Source organism: Emydura macquarii, unplaced genomic scaffold, assembly GCF_026122565.2.
Source record: "Emydura macquarii macquarii isolate MOO-44397 ecotype Brisbane River unplaced genomic scaffold, CSIRO-AGI_Emac_v2 contig_3530, whole genome shotgun sequence".
In the NCBI taxonomy this organism is placed as follows: domain Eukaryota; kingdom Metazoa; phylum Chordata; order Testudines; family Chelidae; genus Emydura; species Emydura macquarii.
The window spans coordinates 5,407,511-5,434,774 of NW_027133667.1; the positions used below are offsets into that span (position 1 = coordinate 5,407,511).

The 27,264-nt window shown below is 42.3% G+C and overlaps 1 protein-coding gene across 4 annotated transcripts in view; it reads right to left on the reverse strand.

Annotated features, from left to right (window-relative positions):
* CHRM2 (cholinergic receptor muscarinic 2) overlaps positions 1-27,264 on the reverse strand; it is a 137,106-nt gene that overhangs the window by 23,878 nt on the left and 85,964 nt on the right. The window contains exons 1-2 of one of the 4 annotated variants that reach the window (XM_067536046.1): positions 19,394-20,854; positions 18,197-18,832 (exon numbers count right to left, since the gene is read on the reverse strand). The exons of 1 other annotated variant lie outside the window; for it this stretch is intronic. In XM_067536046.1, the coding sequence (XP_067392147.1) occupies positions 18,197-18,227 (31 nt within the window). In that variant the 5' untranslated portion in view covers positions 18,228-18,832; positions 19,394-20,854. Of the gene's footprint in view, positions 1-18,196; positions 20,855-27,264 lie in introns of those variants that run through there. 2 more of the 4 variants (XM_067536047.1, XM_067536045.1) reach the window with 2 other exon arrangements.

Consider the following 27,264-nt stretch of genomic DNA (forward strand, 5'->3'; position numbering starts at 1 on the left):
GGGCAATTCTGGCTCTGATGCACAGCTACTGCTACTGGTAGTCACATACTCAGGCTTTAACTAACAAGGTACCATATGTTAACTTTGAATATGAATTATTCACTACAGGGGTAAGACAAGCCCCTTAGTCTATGTTAACCAGAAATATAATATTTATCAGAAACAGCTTAATAACAAGTGATTTTGGGAAGGTCTCTGGGCTTGTACATGCATGTTAAAAACATATACTGCATCTTTGCGGTCAGGACTACAACACTCAAGGGAACAGCGTTAGGCTCTTTCCTCACTTTGGTTGAGAGACACTGTAAAAGTTGGTCAGTTCAATATTTGATCTACCTCGTTTGTCTGCAACAACAATCAACATGTGGAGCCTTGCATCCATGAAAAACTTTGTAACAACACGCTAGTGTGAATGTGAAAGAGTAAAGGAAAATACATGGCAGGCTGTCAGTGGGATTATTTCCAATTCGAACTGTTAAGAGTCTTAGATATGGTTCTGAGTGACACAATTCAGACGGATAGGAAGAGCAGATTAGATTGCTACAAAGAAAGAGCTATACTGTGCCTAGCCTTCTGTAACCCATGTTAGGGCTACCCAGACTGCAGCCCTTCGCACCCAGGGCTAAATGCCAGCTCCACCATCCAGGGAGACAGTGGTCTGTGATTATATAGTGCTCTTCCTAATGTCACCAGTCCACTGGAGATGACTGGATGCATGAGAGTTGGTAGAGATTATGCTGTGCTCCATAAAACGAGACACAAAGCCTTCTGGTGGGGTGATGGTGCACCTCTGTGTGTATTTTAGTCCTTGTTCCCTTCCTTTCGTTGGTGTCTCTGAGATTTCCTGCTTATCTGTCATTTCTAGTCCCTTGATTTAGATCCCTTCTCTACTGCAAACACTTCTAGAGTGTTATCTAGTGGAGAACACTGGTAAGTTATAAGTTATGCTACCTGACTTTTCACTTTTATTATCTGGAATGTCACCAGCATGACCTAATTCTCTCAGTCTACTTCCATATTTACCTAACAACTCATTTAAGAGGTTCATCCACAATGGAGCAGATTTATGGGAAATCAAATACTGCCTGGAAAAGTAATTTTACTTGGGGACAAATGCCTGTTGTGATAATTGTGCCAACAAATGTACCCTAACTGTAAGCTCAACTGTAAAAAGTGAGTGAAAGTTCATAAATTGTCAGTTACCTGTTATATAATTTTTTTTAAGTAAGGAGACAGACAGACAATTAATTTAAATAGAAAGGATTTTACTAATACCACTCAAGGACTGTTAAGATTATAACTGGTAAACAAGAGGAGTAGAGAACCTGAAATCAAAGAATCAATATTGGTGTCTTGGAAATTAGGCTTATTGGTGGACAAAATAGTGAGAGGATGGAATATTCCTCTCAATACACTCTTTTGGGGTTCTTTAGCGGGCCACATTGCCAGGCCCTCCTGACCTTCAGGATTCTCCCCTTGTACAAAGGACTCAGAGCCATCTGTGTTGCAGTCACCCATGCTCATTTATTTACAGTGCACACAGTCAGTTCCCCAGTTCCTGCTCCCAGGCATTTTAAGGGCTCAGCGTTGCAGCTGGCTGGTCTCCCCCACCCTGCTTGACCACACCTCCCCCCTTTCCCAGTTTCCTGAGCTGTCCTATATATCCTCTTTGGCAAGGTAACCAGCTGTTCCCCCTTTGCCTCATTGGTCAGGCTCTGGCATAGCCTAATCAGTGCAGTCAGCTGTTGCCTGCTCCCTTTTTAGTTCTTGGCTCAGCTGACCTGCACCACCTCAGCCCAGCCCACTGGGTTAGGGGTGACAGAGGCAGCTGAGGGGTTTATCACCCTCCACTCTGTCACAGGTTCTTAAAAAGAAATAACTATGGGGAAAAAATCTGGCTACAGCAACTCTAGCTGATGAAAAAACAAAAAAGAGAGAAGAAGAGAGTCACTACCAGGACTGCTCCACTGTTTCCTGGAACCCCCAGACCTTCTTCACCTTAATCCTGAGAAATGTCCTGACCGGACTGGGCCAGATAATGGGTCCCAGTTGACATTGCCACCTCCACTGGCTCCAACTCAATCCCAAACATCACCTGGGATGTGAGACTTTGTGTCTCTCCTCCCCAGTCCCTGCCAGTATTTGTCCTTTTCCTTCCCTATCTTATTTCTCCTCTTTCCTGTACTTCTCCTTTTGCCTTCTGTTTAATAGGAGTCTGGTTTAGTCAAAAAGAGACAGCTAAAACCAGTGCCCTAAAGATCCTGACGCTGGAAAAAGTGTGCAGGTCACAGAGTGGTTGATAAGACTGTGCGCTGCGCCTGTGTTTTTCCAGCAGTGAGCTTGCCAGTGAGAGTCAAAACCTGAGAGAGAAGCTGCACTTTCTGTTTTTGCTGTTCATTTCTTTTCCCTTTTGTGTTTGTCTTGTTTTGTTTTCTTGCAAATGGGATTGGACGTTAACAACAACAGCTCTCATCCATCTCAACTAGCTTCTCTTTTCCCAAAAAGAACATTACCAACTAAAAGATTATAGAACAAAGGTTGCTTTTGTTTTGTTTTGTTTTGTTTTCCTTTAAAGACTCTCTACAGCCATAGGGAAAGAAAACAAAGAATGTTGTTAAAATGAAAGCCTTAATACTTTACATTTCAAATGCTTTAACTGTTTTTACTTCTTCTCTGTATCTTTAATAGAGGGTTTAAAGGGTTTTTAATAATGTATTTGGAATGGTACTGTGCTGGCTGAGGTCTCCATACATAACCACAAACCTTGTTTAAAACTGTCCAATGTTGAACAGTTTCAGGTTCATGTTAACATCTGTGACTCTTTCAGCCCATTTATTGTGTAGTCTATAGGACTAGCCTGCTTGCTTGCACATATATATTTCTTTATAGATTCAAGTATTGTTGTTTTATTATAATGGAGTCCTAGATTTATATTAAAGTATTTTAGCTGTAATGCAAGGTACCTTACAGGCCACATCCCTTATGAAAGCCAAGGCAGTTAGCATACATATGTTTGGGACCTTTGGCCCAGATAAGTAATGATGAGTTAAAGGATAAGACATATATGGTTATAACCTTTACCCTAGATAAGTAAGGAGGCATCAAAACAGAGGGGATGTCTCAGGTTATGCCCTGAGGAAACTTCACAGATACACCACAGAATCCACAAAGGGCCAGAAATAACAAAGGTGAGATAAACAAACTGTCTGGAACCGTCTGGAAAGGATGTGGATATATCATTAATACGCATGAAACTGCCAGCCTGCAGAATAAGTGTACCCTAATAATTTTGGGGTGAAGAATCCAAGTTTGGACTTAGAAGGAGGACCCCTACTGCTCAGGGTATAAGAAGGGGCAAATCGTGTTAATTGGGGCGATCGTCAGCTACTCCTGCTTGAAGCTCCTTTTAGTTAGTGTTAAGATTTTGTTCTTCATTTATACTTAGTATTATTTGAAGTGTTAGTCTTAGCCTTATAGTTCTTAGCCCTCAAAGTATTGTCTAGCTCTCCACCCCTCTACTCAAGAGTTGAGGAATCGAACATTTCTCTCAACCAGGTCATCAGGGAAGGGTGTGAGTATATTAATCCAAAGCATATCGTAGATATATATATATCACTTGAGTCTCTAAAATAAGACTGTAATCCTATCCATTTGATTATTCATTTTCTTTTAATCAGTCATTTGTCTATCATTTTATGTAATCTTAATAAAAGCTTATAAAATTATACAAATTTGGCTATCACTGTGAACCTTCCTGTCATGCACTCCGGGGTCCCTATAAAACTCTTCTGGAGCCTGATTCCAGGACAAGAACCTCATTATCTTCTGATCAGATCAATTGGCGAGCCTATAACCCCATTCAAATGACTAAAACACCCAAAATCAGGCTACAGACCGGCGAGCCAGCAGGAGACTCGAGAAGTGGGCGACAGGAATTCTAGGTGTTTCCAGGTATTTGGAGACTCACCTGACGTAAATTGATCTAAAGAGCAAAGAAAGCTATCTGTGTATGAGTCTGGTAGGCTGCTTTGAAACACCGGAAACTTGATTTCCTTTGACTGTTTCTTGGCAGTGGTCCCAGAAGTGTTTTTCTGTTTCACTATAGCATACGTTTATGAGTAGCAATTAATCTTGCAAGAAAAAGTTGTATTGTTTAAAGTGATATGCGCGTTTAAGGGGCTTTGGAGTGTAGGAAGAGTATTGATATTAAGGTACCAGAAGTGGATGTAATTGCAGTAGCACTGGGGCCCGGTGACCCACACTTTGAGGTGGTGGAGAAGTTGATTTTTGCCTTGTTTAAGCCGCCAGAAAGGCCACAGTATTTTCAATCTTTACAACTCTCCCGGGCTGCGCCCACATCTGTTTTTTCACTAGCTTACCCCAGCTGTTTGGTAGGTCCCGACTGGGTATAGGCCTCTTGATCAACTAACAACACATTAGCCATCGAGGGAAGAAAAGGGAACTCACCCCCACCCTTCTGTTTTTCGGACTTGTCTGAAGTAACTGAAATAAAATTGTTGACACCGGTCAGGGGTGTTATTTCTCCTTTTATTATCTCTTCTTTTGTTATCGAAGGGATGCCTTCAGATTGAGAGTTAGAGATTTTAAAGTTTAGAATATAGTGGTTATTACTATAATGTTGGAAATTAGGCTAGCCAATAGAGTTTAAGTTTAGAGTTTAAGTTCTTCATTTTGGATTTTAAGTAAACTCATTTAGTGTTAAGATGAGTGAGGCAAAAGCCATAGAATTTGTGGGCATCGCCCGCAGTACAGCTTTGGAAAATGTTGCCAGGAAATACATTAAGGAACACAGAGGAGATTTGGGACAACTAAAAGACAGTAAAGTATCTCTGAACATAATAATCCATGGGGTTTTGTGAGTCAGGTTTTTGATCAGGAGGTAGAACAAAAGAAAAGAAAGGCTAAAGAGGTGAAAGGAATTGCTGTAGAGTGTTTGCTGATGGCTTGTAGAGCACTTGGGTGGAAATTGAATAAGAAAATAGAGTTACTTAGAAAAGCCCAGCAAACTTTGGAGGAGAAAGAGAAAACTAACTGGAAGCTAACAAATTGGCTAAGTGATATGGTACCTTTAGAAGCAGAGTCAGAGGTTACGTCTCAGGAGTTGCAAGAAGAGCCAGAAGAGGAAGCTAGTGGTAAAGCAGTTGCAAGCAGTCTGCCAGCAGAAAAGGGAAGTCCTAGAGTGGCAGAGCAGGAGGAGGAGTTGGACATCATCTCAGAGGAGTTGACTGGTGATGTACAGCATAAGACGAGCAGAGCAAAAGGGGAGGAGATATCTTCTCTTCCGTTAGCATCTGCTCTTGTTAGAGAAGAGGATGTGCCTTTGGATTCTGAGATTGTGCAGGGATTGGAACATGCGGTTTCACAAGTGACACAAGCAGCTAGTGCCTGTGATATAGTAATGTTTAGATTACAACAGAAAGCAATACAACAGCCCAGGGATGCCATCCCTGCATCCCCACCTAATGTTACATTGGCATCATATAGTTCAAGAGTTCTAGATCCTTTGGGTGATCACTTGGTGTCATTTGAACAATCATTACAAGCACTGCCTAGATCCCTTGAATTTCATGGACCGAGATCACTCCCTTGGTATATGCTGATATCTCCTGGTGTACTTGTAGAGCACCCAACTACACCCCTTCAGGAACTAGGGAATGTCCTGCACCAGTGTGGGGAAGCCTTAAGTGGGGAACGTAGAAATTTAATGGAAAGGTACCCTGACCCAAACCTAGAACTGTGTTCAGCGGAAAGTTCTGATAGTTCTGATGATGGAAGTACTAATCAGGACAGGAGTAGAACCCCATCTTCTGATTTTGGGAGTTAAACCCCGGCAATCATAAATTCAGATTCAGATTGTCCTGTGGCAGTAGTTACAGATATTAAGACCCTTGATTTGGTGGCTAAGCAAGTAGGACTGATGGAAGATACTTCTGTTACAGTACATACACAACATGTACAGGAAATGGCAAAAGTGTTTGGCTTTCCAAGGGAAGACTGGGTTAAAATCCTACAGCTCATGGTAAATCGAGCGTTATGGAGTACCTTACCCCCTGAATATAAAGTGGGCGATAAATCTTTTAAGGAAACAATAGCCCTATTATAACATAATCAGCACCCAGGGCAAGCTGGAGTGGCCATCCTGTCGAATTTAAAGCAAAGACTTAACGAGTCTCCACATCAATTTCATCTTCGGTTAAGTGCAGCTTGGCACAGTCACATGAGAGAAGACATAGTCGGGCCACAATACGTTAGCTTGTTGATCAATACTTCTCTTCCACATTTGCAGGAAAAGGTTAATATGCATGTCAATGATAACACTTCCTTGAAAGATGCATTGGCCTTATTGGCTAAGGCACATGCCCAGCGAGGCCTTAAATTAGGTCGGTGTGGGCCCCCTGTTGTAACACTTCAGGAGCCACACTCTAATCCCACAGTAAGAACTGAGGGACCTTTGAGGACATCACCACAAGGATTACACTGAGGCTTTTCTAAATTCCCTGGAAACCAACATTGGCAAAATAATTCTAACTCAGGTAATAATCCTGGACCTTCCAGTGGGCGTTCCCCTCGACAGGGTTATACATTTGGACCCCATGCAGGATTCCAGGATTGTGTTCCTTTCTTTTCAGATACGACCCAGAACCAATCACGACCTCAGGGATCCAGATCACCACTGCCCCACCGAAATGAGGACTTGGTCATGCTGATGTTTAAAGTAATGCAGCAGATTCTGGAAGCTCAACGCCAGGATATCCGGGAACTTCGGACACACTTAGCTGAGCTGATGTTGGAAAGCCAAAGCCCAGTACTCTCGGACCGTCCCATGGCCTCCATTGACTCATTTTCTTCTCTCCCAGGGACAGCTTCCCCTCCTACAGGGTTGGCTGCCCCCGCAGAGATGGCTGGAGAACTCGTGGACTACTTGTCTGCAGAATACTCAGCATGCTGCCATCAGGCCCCAAGTGAAGTTATAGCCCGTTTAGGAAGGGATGCAAGCAGGAGACCCACAATATCTGCGGTGGTAGGGGGCTGCCACATGAATTTTATTATAGATACTGGGGCAGTGATTAGCATTATCTATGTTAAAGACCCTAGATCCTCTCCTCTGTCTTCAAGGCATACAAAAATAATATCAACTTTTGCAAGTAACCAGGTTATAACCACACTGTCTAAACCCATTGAAGTACAAATAGGTCACCTGCGAAAAACTCATACCTTTGCTCTAATGAGATTGGCAGACCCAAGAAACAGCTTACTAGGATCTGATTTCCTATACAAACAGGGATGTGTTATTGACTTGATAATCAGTTGCTGTATTTTACAGTGCAGGCAAATGACTACCCACCGGTGATCGTGCCTGAATGTGGCATGGTGTCTCCAGTGGAGGAATCAGAACCAGAAGGCTATAACCTGGACAAAATAGTGGCTAAACACGCAGACTAACCTGAGTTACAAGCTTTGCTCTGCATGCATGTGGACACATTTGCTACACACAAACATGATTGTGGATGTATAGCAGTCACTATTGTTGTAGAAGGAGGAGATATACCAGCCCAGAAACAATATCCTGACCCAGACCAAGCCAAACCATATATAGACAAGACTGTTAAGTCTTTACTAACACAGGGAGTACTACATAGATGTACTTCCACTGCCAATTCCCTTATCTGGCTTGTTAGGAAACCAGATGGTTCCTGGTGTCTCACAATTGATTACCAGATGTCTTAATCAAGTAACACCTACTTGTGCCTCAACAGTGGCCAAAATGTCAGACCTTCTCATGTGCTTTGATCCGGAAGCAGCATGGTTTATTGTTCTTGATATCAGTAACAGCTTTTGGACATTACCATTAGCCCACATTTCCCAGTACTAATTTGCGTTTAGTTTCCAAGGATTCCAATATACTTGGAATCGTTTACCCCAGGAATACAAAATTTCCCCGGCATTGTTTCATGCGCAAATGAGGCGGGTTCATCACTTCTGAAAATGTGACTTAAGCTCCTAAAGTCATTTAGGTGCTTTTGAAAATTTTACCCAAGGTGCAAGACATGCTTGAGAAGACACCAAATCCCCTCCAAAGGACAGAACCAATAGTTGGTCTTCCTGCATTTAGGTGTGAAAGCCCACACAGCCAACACACACATTAAGTAAAGGCAAAGTCAAATAAGGGTGGTGGCACATTGTGAATATTAGGGATGGTTGAAAATTTTGTCAAAAACTTTTTAACAGTTGTTAGAACTTTGCAGAAATGGTTGCAAATAAATTTCCTATTGTTTGACGTTTTCCAATTTTTCCATTAAAAGATTCAAAACAACGTATTTTGATTCAAATAAAATAAAATTGATATAACCATTTTCCAGACCTGGCTTAGGAGGGGCACTTTGGGTCAATATGATAGATGGTACAGTGGCAGAGGTGTTTTGAGGGACTAAAACTGGAATAGTAGGGTCACTACAGGTGGATTTTTAGAGTTGTATAGGGGCCCAGTACCACAATAGACTGATAGAGCTGTGGAAGGAAGGAAGAGGAAGTTTATAATGGCACCTACTGGCATTATGCTTGGCCCATCCCTCATCAGCAAAATTCACCAACACAGTAGCTGTCTGTGTGGTGGGAGCCGGGACTACAAGCAAGGGGGAGCTGTCTATATATTATTTCACTACTCAACTCCTCAGCACTCCATAACTCTCCAAGTCTGAAACTGAACGAAGCCACAGTGATGCCACACTGATTTACAGATGTCATGTACCTCAGTCAGACATGCCTTGTGATGCTGTTGAAGAAAGCTGTGACTTGGAGGCATATTTCACAGCTGTCTGCTCTGAGTCTGTGACTTCAAAGGGGTATCTGAAAGGGAATGTTTGAAGACAAGACAGATTGCCTGTAAATCTTTTTTTTCCTCCCAGGGTATAACCACCTTTAGAATATTTTGGTATAACTGCTTCTCGGTTGGCTTTTTCTTATTTTACAAACAAAACAAAAAGAAAAGAAAACAGAGCTACATGCTCTGAGTCTACATGCTATCATATTAATGTAGGAGTCTCCAACTCCTACTGTTACCATGCTACTCGCCATCTTGATGCCTGCCTTTCAGGTCAAGATGGAGCAATGCATCCTGGGAGCTGTAGTTCCCATAGGCTAGTGGTTCTTAACCTTTTCCATACTTTGACAGTATGTTACAGCAGAGAGTCACAACATGGACTCCCACTGCCAGGTTAGCTCTAAAGAAAGGGAGGATGCTCAGGAATCCCTGAGACCTGTTTGTGATGATCCTGGAGCTTGTGAACCCCAGGTTTGAAAAAAACATGCTATTAGCCATATCACTAAGGTGGTGCTAGATTCAGTTTTCTCTGTTTTTATGCAATTAAAGTTTGAGCCTAGATATTATCTACCTTAGGGTTTTATCTTGCCACCCATCTCCACAGCATCTGAGAACCTTCCATATAAAATCAATAGCAATAGTGAAGTGGCTAATGGATTTCATGGAATTTCTGGGACTTCTTTTTAGGGTTAAAAAATTCTGCTTGGGGCAGGTTTATAGTTGGAGTATAAAAGCTATAATAACTCAGTGCAATTTTATTTAGGGTATAAAAAGTCTATTTGGGTTTGGTTGTGTTTTCATTTGTTTGACTGACTTATTTATTAATTTAGAGCATCTTTTTGCTTATTATGATTTTTTAACTGCAGTGCAGTTCTTGATTGGTTAAAGTTTGGACACTCCTATTGGAGGGGTGCATGATTAAGTGATTTACAGTTAGGTAAATGTTTGACTGGTTAACCAGTTGCATGACATTGTAGGGGAATGTCCTTTAGATTTTAATGATCTATATCTTTATATTTACTACTTTGTGAATGAGCATTTGAAAATGTCAATCGCCACCCTTTCTAGAGACCCATAATGAATCTGCGTCCACTCATAAATAATGCAGTCATCCTAAACAAATGCCAATAAAACCTCTATACCATCCACAACATCATATATTTTCTCTGTATACATGAGTTGGCTTAAACACTCAAGGGGACTATTGGCCTTCTATATTTCCTCATTGCCTTATGCCGAGTGATGTGCATATTCAGAACATTGTAAAATCTTAACAGGTTATCAGCACCTTCTGTTTAAAATTGAGGGCTCCCTTAGTAACAGTGATGGGGGTACGGGCAGAGCTGTTCTGAAGAAGGAGGAACCCTATTGTGGGGAGAAGAGATGAGCTAAACTTTGTGTTGTGTGCAGGTTTACTTGATGAATAAAGCCAAACCTCAGGAAAAGGCTTAGTTTGGTCTCTACATAATGTGTGGATTGTGTTCTTAGGAAATCAGCCCACAGTGAGGTATTTACAGACCGACCAAAAATTCCTTTTTATTTCAGTCCCTCACATGCATGGGCAATCAGGAAATGGCCTGTTACACCTTTTCGTGTGTGTTGGGGGGAGAAGGGTTGTTCTAAACATTCACCAGTCTGACTTTGAGTTGAGATGTGGGTGGAGAGAAGCACTGATCTAATTATATGATAAGGATGGACAGGGTCAGAAAGTAATAGGTGACAGGGAGATATTTAACACCAGAGCGTCTGATAGCGTGTGGGGCAGTGACCCACCTGGGTGTTATCAATTAATGAGATCCAAACTGACTGTCATCCTGAGCTATGTGTTCAATGGAATAATATACAGAACAATTTACTGGTGAAATTAAAAATAGCTCTACTATACTACTTCACATGCTCATGCACTAAGAATGAAATTCCAGCCAGTTCTATCTCAGAGGCAACAGGCTGGAGAAGGCATTACCAGTGGAATCCTGTCTGAGTTTTCCTTGCTCTGACACTAAATGACAATGGCTGTAGCTGCTGTACATGGCTGATAGATACACTGACTTCAGTGCCCACTGATTAAATAGTTGCCACTCAAAAATCTCTTTAGCATTATGGCTTCTACTTCACATTTATTTTCCAAGCATGGGTTTATCTGTGTACATATGTGAGATTGCGAGTGTCTATGTTTATGGGGAGCAACTGTATGTGTCTTTTGATTTTGTGACCATCTGTCTTGCTGTGCAGGTGGATCTATGTAAGAATGTCATCAAGGTTAAACACACAAAGAGTGTGGGAAGTTGGAGGAAGAGTTACAACAAATGGCAAGGGGATGAAAAATAGGATTTTTCTTTGTTTTCATCTGAAGCAGATATTTACAAAATCTCTTCCATTATTTTTTCAAATTAGATGTTACCAGTAAGTAACAGTTTAAATCACACACAGGAAACTTGGATTGTAGTGTTGATGCAAATAAGATCAAGCATTAGGAATAGAGTCTTCCCAAATAACATTAGTACATCTGATAGTATGGACTTCCTGACTATTGCTGGCTGTTGGAATTTATTTTATTCATACTTTGCCTCCACAAACATTTATACCAGAGGTCAGAAAAAAATACATGCCTAAAGTCTGAGAAAGAGATTGGAGAAGTAGCCAGGTTCTTTCATAGAATCATAGAATATTAGAGTTGGAAGGGCCCTCAGGAGGTCATCTAGTCCAAACCCCTGCTCAAAGCAGGACTAACCTCAGCTAAATCATCCCAGCCAGGGCTTTGTCAAGCGCAGCTTAAAAACCTCTAAGGATGGAGATTCCACCACCGTCCTAGGTAACACATTCCAGTGCTTCACCACCCTCCTAGTGAGAAACTTTTCCCTAATACCCAACCTACACCTCCCCCACTGCAACCTGAGACCATTGCTCCTTGTTCTGTCATCTACTACCATTGAGAACAGCCTAGCTCCATCCTCTCTGGACCCCCTTTTAGGTAGTTAAAGGCCGCTATCAAATCCCCCCTCATTCTTCTCTTTTGCAGACTAAACAAGCCCAGTTCCCTCAGTGTCTCCTCATAAGTCTTGTGTTCCAGCCCTCTAATCATTTTTGTTGCTCTCCGCTGGACTCTCTCAACTTGTCCACATCCTTTTTGTAGTTGGGGGGGGGGGGGGGCAAAACTGGACACAATACTCCAAATGCAGCCTCACCAATGCCGAATAGAGGGGAATAATCACTTCCTTTGATCTACTTGTTAGGGTGCGCAAGACTTTGTGACTCGAAATCAGTATAGCTTGACAAGAGCAAGGCCCTGAAAGCATTGCTAAGCTCTTGCAGCAAGTATAGCAAGAGTTAGGCTTCTCAGTAGCAGAACCCAGATACTGCCCTCTGACCGACCTTGGACCAAAAGAGGAAGTGCCATGGGGCCTGGAAAATCCCGAGATGAAAACATAAACCTGTTGATGCTCGATAAGCAGAATAATTCCTGTTTTAGCAATAAATTAAGCAGACGTAATGCTATAATTAAGTTCTTTTTCGAAGTAAACAACTAACGTCACCTCATTCCAAAAAGTCCCTAACTAACTACCAATAGACTAATAGTAATCAAATGTTAAGGCCCAATCCCTAAGGGGGATTGAGATATACGTCATACATTGCTGGGTAAATCTTATTGTAAAGTCTAGAGGAAAAAAGGGTATATCAGACCCCCCGGAAGCCTCCTTTCTGAGACTCTCTGTGAATCCGTGGAAGTGCCAGCGGATGCCTCGGCCAGGACGGTTCCCCGGGCGCCACTCGCTTATCAGAACCAAGTATGGGTCTCCTCGTTCTTGTATTGGTAAGCGCCCCTTTACCCGCTTAGATAAGTCTACCTCTCCTAGATCAATGGGCCCCCAGGCATATATTGCTGTAGGTATCCTCTTGGCGGGTTTCTTCCTTGCTGTATGGCTCACCTCACTGTTTACTAATTGTTGCTGCTGCTGCTGTTGCTCAGCCGATGATAACAATAACAATAATAATGAACGTGGGCACTTCCCCTAGTATAGGATGCCCATGCATACCTGCAAGTTGTTACCTTTTATCTTTGTGATTGATTGTGCCTGCATTTTACTCCTTGTATTAAGACTTGTGCTGGAACTTCTATTTCATTATGGCAGAGGACTTCCAGTCTTGTCTTTGTCTCGTTACCTCTTTCAATAAATAAGCTAAATTCTAAATCCATTTTGTCCGTTTGCTCCATTCCCGCCACCGAGATAAAATACCGAGCCTTACACTATTGACAATGCTCCTACTAATGCAGCCCAATATGCTATTAGTCTTCTTCGCAACCAGGGCACACTGCTGACTCATATCCAGCTTCTTATCCACTGTAACCCCCAGGTCCTTTTCTGCAGAACTGCTGCCTACCCCGTCGGTCCCCAGTCTGTAGCTGTGCATGGGATTCTTCCATCCAAAGTGCAGAACTCTGCACTTGTCCTTGTTGAACCTCATCAGATTTCTTTTGGCCCAATCCTCCAATTTGTCTAGGTCACTCTGTACCTTATCCCTACCTTCCAGGATATCCACCACTTCCTCCGGCTTAGTGTCATCTGCAAACTTGCTGAGGGTGCAATCTACCCCATCCTTCAGATCTTTCGATGAAGAGCTTCTCACCCTATCCTGTAGTCTGCATGGAGAAAGGCAGCCTATTCTTCTTCTTCAGTCTGCTTTGCTCTGTGGGTGTATTTAGTGCTCAAAAAAGTGAAGGGCTGATACAACTATGTAGAACTATGCAGAGCCTGTGAGTCCAACTGTGAAAATGTACCTTGACCTTAATCTATAGCAAGCCCCAGTTATTCCAGTCCTGAGTTTCTATTCAGCTCTGCTAATTCTCCTCATTTGTGCCCTGCAATACCTTTTGCCATTCCAATACTAGAAAGGCAGCACAGTGGTCTTTTGGCATTCAGTAAATAGTGATGCAATGTTTCTTGCTGCAGAAAATGTACTGATGCTTGACTAAAGACAATGACAATATAATTAAATGAAACAAGTTTTATATGTTTCAGACTGTAACAAATCTGTGCATATGTGTATTTTAGATGGTATGGGGAATAATTAAGCAGACTTTCACTAGGTGGTTCATTAAGTCACAAAGTATATTTTGTGTTGGCTACTGTTAGTGTTAAGGTAAAGCATATTTTTTTTATAAATAATGTCACTTTTGATCCGAACTCCATTCTAGCAGGTAGCCTGAGGAGTTGAGTCTCATGTCTCACATGCACTGTGGAGATTTTCATCCCCTTAACATGCTTTTCCTCCTCCCCTTTACTTTAACAGTGATATGCACTTGGGGCACCAGGGGGTCCCTTGTTAAAACTCTGCCATCAAACTGACAGGAGCTTTGGACTCATTTCTCTGCCTCGGATGGAGTTCACCATCTCCCTGCCTACTACTCTGGCACCCCTGCCAAATACGGCACCCCTGCAACTTATACAAATGCTTATGAAGAGCCCCTTTTAAAAAAAGAAAACACTTTGGGATGTACCAAATTGCTCCAAATATCAGATATTTTTGACACATGCAAGGATCCTCCCCTAGAAAGTCCCCACCTCCAACTCAAGCTATACAAACTGAATACTTTGCTATGCAGCCAACATATTCCGCACTTTTTTCAAGAGCAAAGCATCAATATTCTCAGAAATCACCCTTCATATAAATGTGTTTGCCTGGTGGTGCCGTCTCCTTTGGTTGTGGCTATGAGAAAGCATTTATATTTGAATGGCAAAAGAAATGTATGGATTTCCAATTATCTCAAACACATCTCTCTGTGAACATTTGTGCCCTGGACACAGACTCAAAGAAAAATCTTTACAGAAGACCTGATCAGTATGGCACCATGCTTCCAAATAGAAGGAAAGAAGACCTGATCCAAAGTCTGTTAACGTCAAGGAAAAGACTCCCACTGACTTGAATGGGATTTGACTCAGGCCCAGAAAGTACGGCTGTCTCTAAGGGTCTCTGAAGGGGTCAGTAAAGCATTTTGTGTGTGAAAAGTGCTGCTCTTTGCATTGCCAAGTCCTGAAAAGGAGGGATCCTAAATTGCATTTGAGACTTATATGCAACCAGTGAGTGACAGCTGGTGTTACTGATGAGAAAACTTCAGAAGACTTAGTGGTTTGATTTAGATAAACAACCTATAATTTGTATGCTTATTTGAGAGCCCTTTGAATCTGCAAATTTGGGAGCACTGCCTCATTCACAAGATTTCTGGTACTTCCTGCTTCCAGTCAAGCTAGGAAAACTGTGGATGTTTTGACACTTCCCCTGCTGGCTCTAATAGGAGCCTGGGAGATTAGAGGCAGAGGAGACTGAGAAATCTCTTTGAAGAAAAGTTAAGTGAACATTTAATCAAAACTCAAAAGTAGCAGGTTGAGTTTTGTGCAGTGGTTAAAAGATATACCTGTCCCCCATTGTTACATACAGCTAGGGTGAACTATCATGGTTGAAAATGTCAAAGTCAACCAAGGTTATTGGGAGGTGTGGGTCTGAAGCCCCTAGTCGGCTTTGAGAACGTCAGCTCATATATAGTCTTGCCCGTTTGGCTTGAGTGGTCAGTCGAGATTCTGAACCTTAAGGGGTTGTTTCCATTAGAATGAGAAATTGATGACATGAGTCAGGAATATTCTTGGTCTAATCACACAGAATGTACCAAAGCCCTTTTCCCCTGCACACAGTTGATGCAAACAACAGCAAGGTGTTTCCTTGTCAGAAACCTGAAGGTCTGCCATTCCAATGAGCTCCATACCCAAGAAGCCCCAGCCTCTGCTTCCTCTCAGAGCTGTGCTCATGACTTTTTCTAGCTTTCTTTGCCTCCAATCCACAAATGCCCTGCTACCCATACCCTCACCCCTGTGTTTGAAACATGAGGAATCCCTTAGTCCACACACCATACCTCAGACCTGGCCTGTGACCTGGTAACTTGGATGGTAGCTCCACAGCCCTCACCTGTTTTTACTATCTAATGGGGCTTGATTGCTCCTTTTGATGAGCCTGAACAAGAGTGCTTGGCACACCCATTGACTTTAATGAGGTCTGTGGTTATCTTTGGAACCAAGACTCAACTCCTGGCAGCCATTATCTCCTTTCAGCATAACAACATGTCCTAATAATTCGTTCAGAGACCAAACACAGGGGTGACATAAATGGTGGTGTCAGCTACACCCTCAATATGTGTGTATAACAGCAGTCTGAGGAGGTGAAAAATGGCAGCATTATAGAAAGAATAGCAATCAACAGCAATGTGAGATATTGTAAGATTACTTCATTTTACATCCTCCTGTTACGTGCTTTTCTTGCTACAACTCTGCCTTTCTGCCTCATGTTTCCTCGGCATGTAACATGCACTTGCTGATGTGAGGTTTACATTTCCATTAACATCACCTCAGAACTGAAATCTGTAGAGAGCTGGCTACTTACTGCATAGGGAAGTCATTCATGGAAAGAAAGGACTCTTTCCCCTCCTCTCCTGAATGCCATCAGTAAATCCACACAAAATTAAAGCTGCACTGACTTCTATGAAGTACTTCCACCATGCTGGGAAGGATCTGGTAGGGCAACTCAGGACCTGACCAGAAAAAGGACTTTCCTGAATAGGTTTTCAGTATCTTATGGCTGCTGCCAGGATGGTGGTGGAACTTTAGTGAAATGAACAGGATAGCTAGGGTTATTTTTTTGCATTTTTGGGATAGTCCCTAATCCAGGCATGATTTGGAAAAGCATTAGACCTTTGAGGCCTGCATGCTTGTCAGAGCCAAGACTGTGCCTGCGAGATCACCAAAAATCCCAGCTGTATGCCAGCACCCTGTGGATCTAAGGTGAGCATTAATTGGACAACAGCACAGCAAATGAACTGAAGGAGCAGCAGTGAAGTGCATGCTAGTTATCAAAGATTATAGGCCAGTTTGGTGATGCTATTCAGGAGAGTTCGTTTTGATTCCATGTCAGAGGAACTCGCTCTCCCCCGCGGCCCTATTGGGGACTCTATGCTCCCCCATCCTACCCACACACACCGCAGGAGACCCTATGCTCCCACCTCCACCAGGGAGCCTGTGCTTCCCCATTAACTGACCCCTTCCTTGCCTGCCCCACCAGGGCCGTTTTAAGACCTTCGTAGGCCCTAGGCACGCTTGCCTTCGTAGGCCCCCCGACTGAAATAACTAATTTGATTTTAAGCTATTAATAAATAGTTTTTTAAATAGAAATAAAAAAATTATATATAAGAAAAGTTTCGTAGGCCCTAGGCACTGTGCCTATTGTGCCCAATGGATAATACGGCCCTGTGCCCCACCCCCAGAGGCTCTGCTCACTGCCTCGCTGCCATTGGTTAGGAGGATTGTCACTCCGTATCATCTCAGCTGCTGATTGGTGGAGGCAGAGGAGGGGGCGGGTTGGTGAGCTCCGGAGAAGGCTGGCTCCTGGAGGAGGGGATCTGGCTACTCAGAGCTGCAGCTAAGAGCTCTGCCCGGGGTTGGGCATGCACTGCGAGAAGACCTCTGGTATGAAACTCGGGGGCAAGTGCCCCCTGCACCCTGCCTAAGAGGTGCCCTCACCTCATGTCAGCTCCTGCGTGGCCCCGAGGTCTGGAGGAGTTCTGTGCCCCCACCAATTATTGGGAGGCCTGTGTCCCTGCTTGTAACCCCCTTGTGCATGCCTCTACTACAGAGGCAGCTTATTCAACTTCAAAGAGGGGAGGCAGTGACCCCATGACTCAGTGGTGACCACTCTGGACAATTAAGGTGCAGCACTTAGGGGCTCCAAGGGGAATTCTATTCTGTTTTCCTTACCTGGCAAGCAAGGCAGTGAATTATAAAATTCCATTTAGATTATATACCCATTTGAGCAAGGACTGCCCCTTACCATGTGTATGTACAGCACCTAGCGCAGTGGGGTCCTGATCTCAGTTGGAGCCTCCAAGTGCTATGGCATTACAAACTGATAAATAAATAAATAATTATTATTAACAATACCAATGATAAATAAGATCTTCAGATCTCCAAAAGGGTTCTGGGGACATCCTTCACAAAGGAAAAGTTTGTTAATTACACTTGATAAAAGCATACATTTTTTGTCTATTGATTTGGCCATATATGGTAGATCTGCCATATTTGTGCAATTTTATTCCATTTTTACGAATATTGCTTAAAACATTTACCATCTGATAATTCCATCTAACTCTTTCCTTCTGGTAAAAATATTAGATAGATGTAAGAAGCAGTTTTAAGCAGAGTGGCTGTGGGCAGTTTGCATGTTCTGAACAGTGCTGTATCATAGGAGGACACAGCCTGCTGGCTAGCTAAGTAATGCAACCCGTCTCCTGCCACATTAAAAACATTCAAAAGATACCTTGGAATCTGTTTCTCATTACCGGAGACATGCAGTGAGTGGCTGAATGAAGAGCAAGTACATCCAAGTGCTGTATTATAATCTCCTGTGTCTGTCTTCTCACACAGAGGTAAGATCCACTTGTGCAGTATATATCTGATTCTTCTCAGCTCTCCAGGTACTGTTTGAATTCAGCATTGAATATTTCCTTTTTTTTCTTCTCTCTCTTTTTCCTTTCTATCTTATAAATAGCCCAGGTATTTCTTCTTTGTTCCTATTATGACATCTCAGGTATCTCTTATTATCCCCTTATTTTTATTCAAGACGCGTCTAGAGCAGCAGCAGCCGCCACTGCAGCCAGTGTAAAATGTAGTCAGGGCTAATCATGATTCGGGCTATTCTTTTTCTTACCTCCTTTAAAAAAAGCTGTTCTGCAATAGGTGGAACATCAGAAATAAATGCAATGCATGTGAAATATAATAGGATATACATATATAGAGAGAGCGAGACAAACACTTATTTCCCTCTATATATTTATTGTACTTATATTCTTTCCTTTTCCACCCTTTTCTTTCTTTTTCTCCCGTTTAATTTTCTTTCTTTCTTTCTTTCTTTCTTTCTTTCTTTCTTTCTTTCTTTCTTTCTTCTCAACATCATCTACAAGCATTTTGGATTTAGCTATGAGTATTGGATGTAGAACAGTAAATCTACTATAACCCTAATTATGGATTTAAACCCTATTTAAATCAACTGGTGTTTCACTTAGGAAAGTGAAAGCCCACTGAGTTTGAGATATCTGGAACCTCTCAAACTCTTTTTCGGTTTAAGGGTTAACAATTTTTTTTTCTAATTTCACAACAGAACTAAGGGGTTATCTAAAATGTGCAGAGAATATTTGCTTGAATAAAAACTGAATTCACTTTTGCTGCTGTATGCTCATGCCACTTTTGTGTTTCTCCTCTGTAAATATTCTAGAGAATAAATTTAACAGCAGGGACGTTCATAAAAACAGCAAATTTTAAGTGGATATTAGAGAATAGCTATGGAAAACAAATTTTGAATTCATACATATCAGGATTAACAATGGAAGCCTGATTTACCTGTGTTCCCAATCCAGGCTAAATTATCACTGCTTGAATTTCAGATAGTCACAAAAAACTGCTCACAAATAATCTGCAGGCCAAGGGCCTCATTGAAGTAAAAGGAAAGAACTCTCACCCTGAATCTTCTGAGATCCAGGCTTCTTGTGCTGTTTCGATACTCACCTTGCTCTTCACAATGAAGCAGCAAGGGACAGCCGGAGCAATGCAGTCATGGGAAAAAAAATACAGTCCTGGGTTTGTTTTTGACAGATTTCCAAGCAGAGACGTTCTCCAAGTTGCTGTCAGTGTTGTAGACCTCACATTGTGGGACTGACAGATACATCATGATCAGGCAGGAAGTTTTATTTTTATCTTGTGATTTTAAGTTATATTTAGGGCCTACCAGCCCAGCAGTATCTATGTTAATGATCACGTGTGTGTGTGTGGCACTGGAAGCCTCCCTTTCTTTCCAGTGTTGAAGAGATATAAAGCAGGCCAGAATGGCAGCATTAAGCCATCGTTCAGATGATGTGTAAAACAGACGTCCTGATTATTCAGTCATTCAAGATCCGATGGCCCTTTTCTCAGGACTAGGGACCTAATGTGTTGGCCACATCCCCGTTTTGGTAATTTCATTTTGCCTCCATTCATAAGTGTCACAACCGTGTCATGGGCAGCCATACCTAGTGGTTAGAGCCAGGGTTCACAGTCATGGGACAGGAGTCAAGAGTCAGCTGGGTCAGGATACTGGGAGATCAGAAGCAGGAGACAAACTTGAGAGCAGAACCATGAATCAGTAACCAGTCAGGCTGGGTTAGGCTACCAGAGAGTCGGAGGCAGGAGACAAACTGGAGATGAGAACCATGGGTCAGGAATCAGAGTCAGACTGGGTCAGGATACCAAGAGGTCAGAGGCAGGAGACAAACCAGAGATTGGAACCAAAAATCAGACAGCAGGAGTCAAGCTGGGTTGAGATGCCAGGAAGTCAAGCCAGGGATGCAAAAGCCACACAGTCCAGAGAAGGGTGAAGCCCAATTGCATGGACAACTTTCTGTTCTTGTGCTGGATTTGTATAGAAGCTGTGGACCAATCAGGACCCGCCCAGCATTCTGCCAATCAGGGTCCAGGACTGGAGTCTTCTGTCAGGGTTCAGCTTCTGCCCTAGGAAGTGTTAGCCAATCACTGGGTGGCAGGTTGGCGCTTACTAGACAATTCCTGACAATAAGGAAGAGACTTTAAAAGGCACAAATAGTGGTTAGGGGCCTAAATCCTATTAAAAGTCAATAGGAGCTGGGTGCCAAACTGCCACCGGTACCTTTGACAATCTCCTAAATAAATAAAATTTAGCATTTATTGTACTTCTGTTCTTCCAATCCCCTTGCAAAAAGAGCTGGAGGAAAGCTGCAAAACATTTCCCAACTGCTTGTCGGTCTGATTCGTAAACAAGTTGGCTTTAGCTGTGTTCAGACTCATTTGTTTTTTCTTTTAGCTAATGTTGTAAGCTGGGATTTTTGGAGGAGCCTAAGAGAGTTAAGCACCCAACGGTCAATGAATTTCAATGGGATTTAAGCACCTAACTCGCTTGAATTCCTTTGACAATCTCAGTGCTTGCAAAGAAGTTACTATATGAAGAATCAGAAGGTTGCGAGTAAACACTGAAGAATATATACATACAAAAATGTGGAGAAGGGCTTTGCTTTCTTTCTTATGTCTACCGTCAATCTTTGAGCATGCGCAATGTGAGCTAAATGTTTCTAGAGGCCAGAGCAAACTCAGATTGATCTGAGTGGCTGTATAATTTAAAAAAAAAATGCTCTTGTTTTTCTCCAACCAGCTAGCCTCCTTCCTGAACACTGAAATTGCTAATGGAAAGGAAGAAGGAAGGAAAGAAAGAAAGAACTCAGCAGCGATTCCTCTTTCATTGTTTTGATTGGGCCCATGCCTGTTTTCCCATCTTTCCTGTTTTCAGTGGCCCTGACAAAGCACCTGCCGTTCAGAACTTCTGAACCACTCAGGATCAGAGCTCCTCTCCTGTGTAGCTTAGACACTTCAGTGGCATCCATATCATCCAACCATCTACCCCTTCTCCCCACAATACAGTACTTCATCCCCATTTTCCCATTCCTATAAGCCATACAAAACTTCCAAGCTCAGTTAACATTGGGTCATGTAATTTCCAATTTGGCACAGAACTCAGGGCTCCTCTGCTACATAAATAGTGGGGCCTACCCACATAATTCGGGCCTAATGGGTAGTATCGTTTCACGGGGTTTTAGATACAGTATTTTTCACTTTCCGGTCTGATCTGCTGGGCAGTGCTGTCTGCTAGTAAACAGCTGCTGTAATTCACCCAACAAGCATCTGCATTTTGGTAATGGATGAAGAGATCCCTATGTATGTAAACTGTATAACACTTTAAGCTTGTAAAGTACTTTGGGGTCCTCAATAAAGGAATAAAAGGCACTTTATGGATGAAAGATTATAGTAAATAATAAAGAGCATGGTAGTAATAGTAAATAATAATATTAACACATATAAAAAGGGAAGACAGATCAAAGGAATACAATTCAATCTTTGAGATTAACTTATTCTGTGGCAGAACCTTGGATAACATACTTTTTTTTTTTTTTAACACTGAAAATTAAAACCAAGGAAATAGCCGCAGGGGACAGAGTTACTAGAATGGAACTGAAGAGTTCTTGGCAAAGATTGGCCATCAGGTTGCTAACAGAGGGGGAAAGGAGTTATGTAACTGCCATGGCTAGTGCTTTTATAAATAAGATCTAACTCATAATAGCTCTAAATCGTCAGCAGTGTTGGGTGGAACAAGACCTTGTTACCAAGTGTTAAGAGAAAAGAAACATTAAAATGCTAAAAACACAAGCTAAATAAATAAATAAAAGTACCCACTCCCATTGCATAAGAACGTAAGAGTGGCCATACTGGGTCAGACCAGTGATCCAGCTAGCCCAGTATCCTGTTTTCCGACAGTGCCTGGTGCCAGATGATTCATCCCTATTGTCCAGTGTCAGCTTCTAGTAGTCAGAGGTTTAGGGACACCCACCACATGTGGTTGCACCCCTGACCTTCTTAGCTAATAGCCATTGATGGATTTATCATCTATTAATTTATCTAATTCTTTTTTAATCTGGCTATACTTTTGTCCTTTCCAACCTCCCCTGGCAATGAATTCCACAGGTTGCCTGTGTATTGTGTGAAGAAGTACTTCCTTATGTTTGTTTTAAACATGTTGCCTATTAATTTTATTTGGTGACTCCCATTTCTTGTGTTATAAGAAGGAGTAAATAACACTTCCTTATTCACTTTCTTCATCCCATTCATGATTTTACAGACCCCTTTCATATCCCGCCTCAGTTGTCTCTTGCCCAAGCTGAACAGTCCCAGTCTTTTTAATCTCTCCCCATATGGAAGTTTTCCCATACCCATAATCATTTTGTTTTCCCTTGTCTGTACTTTTTCCAATTCTAACATTTTTTTTTGAGATAGAGCAACCAGAGCTGCACAAAGTATTCAAGGTGTGAGCATAGCATAGATTTATATAGTGGCATTATGATATTTTCTGTCTTATTTACCCCTTCCCTAGTGGTTCCTAACATTCTGTTAGCTTTTTTGACTACTGCTGCACATTGAACAGATGATTTCGAGAACTATCCATGTTGACTCCTAAATCTCTTTCTTGAGTGGTAACAATTAATTTAGACCCCATCAGTTTGTATGAATAGTTGGGATTATGTTTTCCAATGTGCATTACTTTGCATTTATCAACATTGAATTTCATCTGCCAGTTTGTTGCCCAGTCACCCACTTTTGTGAGATCTCTTTTAACTCTTCATAGTCTGCTTTGGACTTAACTATCTTGAATAATTTTTGTCTGCAAACTTTGCCACCTCACTGTTTATCCCTTTTTCCAGATCATTTATGAATATGCTGAACAACACTGGTTCCAGGACAGCTCTTTGGAGGATCCAGCTATTTTTTTCTCTCCACTGTGAAAACTGACCATTTATTCCTACCTTTTGTTTTCCATCTTTTTACCAGCTACTGATTTTTACTTTGCTTAAGAGCTTTTGGTGAGGGACTTTGTCAAAGGCTTTCTGAAACTCCAAGGGGTGCTATATCAAATGGCTCACCCTTGTCTACATGGTTGTTGACACACTCAAAGAATACTAATAGATTGTGAGGCATGATAGCCCTTTACAAAAGCTATGTTAATGCTTTCCTAACATATCGTGTTCATCTATGTGTCTGATAATTCTGTTCTTTATTATAGTTTCAACCAATTTGCCTGGTACTGAAGTTAGGCTTACCAGCCTGTAATTGCCAGGATTGCTTCCAGAGCCTTTTAAAAAAAATATGTATCTCATTATCTGTTCTTTAGTCATCTGGTACAGAGGCTGATTTAAGCAATAGGTTACATACCACAGTTAGTAGTTCTGCAATTTCATATTTGATTTCCTTCAGAACTCTTGGGTGAATACCATCTGGTCCAGCTGACACATTAGTATTTAATTTATCATTTTGTTCCAAAACTTACTCTATTGATACCTCAATCTGAGACAGTTCCTCAGATTTGTCACCCTAAAAGAAAGGCTCAGATATGGGAATCTCCTTCACACCCTCTGCAATGAAGACTGATGCAAAGAATTCATTTAGTTTCTCCACAATGTCCTTGTCTTCTTTGAATGCTCCTTTAGCACCTTGCTCATCCAGTGACCCCACTGATTATTTGACAGGCTTCCTGCTTCTGAGGTACTTAAAAAAATGCTGTTAGGTTTTGTGTCTTTTGCTAGTTGCCCTTCAAATTCTTTTTTGGCCTGCCTACTTATAAAACACTTAAGTCAAGATTCTGGCTGTGACACAGGCCTTTTGTGCTGCTCCAATGGTGTAAAGGGACCATAACGCTGTACTAGCAAGATAGATTAGTGAGTGTTCTCTTGCTTCAGGGAAATTCCTGGGTGGTGTAGAGTTGACATTTTAAAACACTTTCAAATGTGAATAACATACCACATACAACAGGTGGGCATGTTGGAGACTTTAATCAAAGGACACTAATTAAAGCCATTCTGTTTAAAAGCGATGGCATAGGGCAGTGCTGTGGTACATTTGGAACTTTCCCACTCCAAAAATCAAAGAAGACTACAGGAAACGTATACCGGACATCAGCACTTTAAAGACCACAGTTTTCAATTTACCCATGAATTTGTACAGGCGGGTAATGCCAGCGCACGCTTCCCTCATTCCCAACAACAAGCTGTCTAAGCCCTGCCCTTAGCAGGAGGAAAGAATCACCACACAAGAGGAAAGATGGTATTTTATACTCCATGCCCTTTCAGTCATTGACTTGACTTTGCTGAGACGGCTAACAGCAGAGCTGATTATCAGCTCTGGTAACGGTGATTGTGAGGCAGACATCTACCCACTAAGAACTGGACTCTGACCGCCAGCTCTTTTCACATCAGCCAGCACACAGCTGACAGATGGCAAACACCTCCAGTCACAGCTACAGTTTAGACGGCCAGATATCTGTAATAAAACAGTTCATTTGTCTTCCAACTGCCATATCTTGAAAAGTAGTGTGTGATCAAATCACAGATGTGAGATCAGCAATGGAATCATTCTTCATGGTAATATGCAGGGATCTGCAATGTTGTTAGCAATCAATAGTAATATTTTGCATTTACGCAGCATCTCTCATCAATGGATTACAAAGCTCTTTAGTGATATGTCTACACTACACACTGCTGGCAGTCGCATGGAGGGTAGGTATAACTACATGCTGCAGTGAAAACCAAGCTGCCTCCACATTGTGGTGTATAGATACATGTGGCAATGAAAGGCCCTGGCAGGCAGCAGGGAGGAGAGACAGGCAGTGGGGACAAGCTGTGTCAGTGAAGAGCTGCTGGAGTCTTTCCCTGCTACCTCCCTGGTGACGGAGACTTTCACTGACACCAGAGCCTTTCCCTGTGGCAGGGAAAGACTCCAGCAGGAAGGAGGAAGTGAGACGCTACACTGCTAAAAATGGAGGGGAGAGGCACTGCTTGAGTGTGTAAAGAGCCATGTAAGGTACATACCTACAGCATTCAGGTGTGTCTTATTTCACCTAAGCAGTGCCTCACCATCTACACTGTTATACCTATGCTAGGGGAGCATGCCATGTATGTACTCTACACATTGACGTAAGGAGTGTGCAGTGTAGACATGTCCAAAATGTTGTATCCCTGTTACAGTGAAAGAAACTGAAGTTCAAAAACATAGCCCATAGAGGTAGCTTACCTTTATTTTATTCACTGCTTTCCATTATATTCAGTAGAAATGCAAGGAACCTACAGGCCTTTATATTGTAAGACATTAGCTTCAGCAAGTTAGCATAAGGCTTGAGGCCTATAAGTTTTGAACAGATAAACTGTAAACAGATAAATGGCCAGTGGAAAACCCCAAGTACTGGGGAGCGGAAAATAAAGCGTTTAAGAAGAATTTCTAACCACAAGTACATGATCCAAGTAGAAGAGTGTCATGGGAATGAACTGACATACATAACAGGTACATGAGCTGCAGTTGCAGATACCTAACCACAAGAGGGTCATGGTAAAAAACTGACTTATATAATAATAAGTTGAGATCATTGATATACTAACCTGTAGGAGAAGAACACTCCAACATTAGTAAGGTGAGGAAATACAAATAATGAAAAGGAAAAAATCCCCTACTGAATATGCATCAAACAATACGGCGTCAGCGTATCATGTTATAAAAGCTACATCCGAGCTTAGAGGCAGAAGGAGAAGGAAATGTAGTCCTTGGGAGGTGCCAGAATGATGTCCATTGGTAATGAGGAGGAAGATGATGGTGATGAGGAAGATGATGGCTAACATTTCAGGTTGTTCTGCAAGGGATGGTGTGAGTGTATGGATGTGCAGATGTATATTCTGTAATATCTCTATCTACCTTACTGAGTTGGGGGTGTTTGTGACTGTGCTAAATGTATTAATAAACTATTTGTAAATATAGCAGAGTTCCTACAGTGTGAATGTTGCAGCTGTGCATATCGTGGTTCCCAACTATAATCTGAATAATACTGGGCCTGATCTTGAGACAAGAACCTATCAACCCTCAAAGTAATAACTGAGGATTCTTAAGTAATCAATATAATCTGTAGATCAGGCTACAAAGAGATTAAGGAGAAAAATCTCTATGCAAAGGTCTCTTATGTAGCAGAACGGATGCGGTTCCACTGAAGAAGATTTGGGAGAGGGCTGCAGCCATACACCCTCCCCCTGCTTTGCATGGAGTGTTCCATAGAACAGGGTGGGCTGGGAGCATGGCAGAAACTGGCTGGGGACAGAGCCAGTGGATTACTTTGCATATTCTCCGGCTCCCCACAGAGAGAGGCAGCACAGACAGCATCAAGGCTATTGCAGTGTCAGAGATGCAGTGGTAGTTTCTCCCTGGCCAGATATGGGAGTTAACCCAACCCTGGGAGAGATCACCAGCACGCAGTCTGCTGCTCAGGATGTATGCTGATTCCCAAGAGTTGGCCTGAAGTCTCCTGATTTCCCAGACTCTGGGCTGGATTCATAATTGCCCAAGTACCCCTTTATACCAGCCAGTGTGATAGAAGGGAGCCATAGGGCAGGTGTAGGACCTCTCTAGGGAATGCTTCCAGCACAAGGGGCTGCTATGACAAGTGCAGATCCAGCTCCACCGAAGCTGTACCACCTTCCACAGGGGCCCCCAGTTCTGCGGCTGGGAGTAAGAGGGGATGTGGCTGGAGCGAACCTGTTTGCATTAGCGCAGTGGCTCTTTGGATGTACATCTGGAGCATATGGTAAAGCAGTCCTCAGGCAGGGATGAATCTGGTCCTGTGCCTCCATTCACCCCAATTTTTCATTCCTGTCTCGTCCTGTGATAACACAACGGCAGTATCTTAGCAAAGGGGAATGTATAGATTGTTTTCCATTCCAAATAAAGGTCAGTGGGCATGTTATG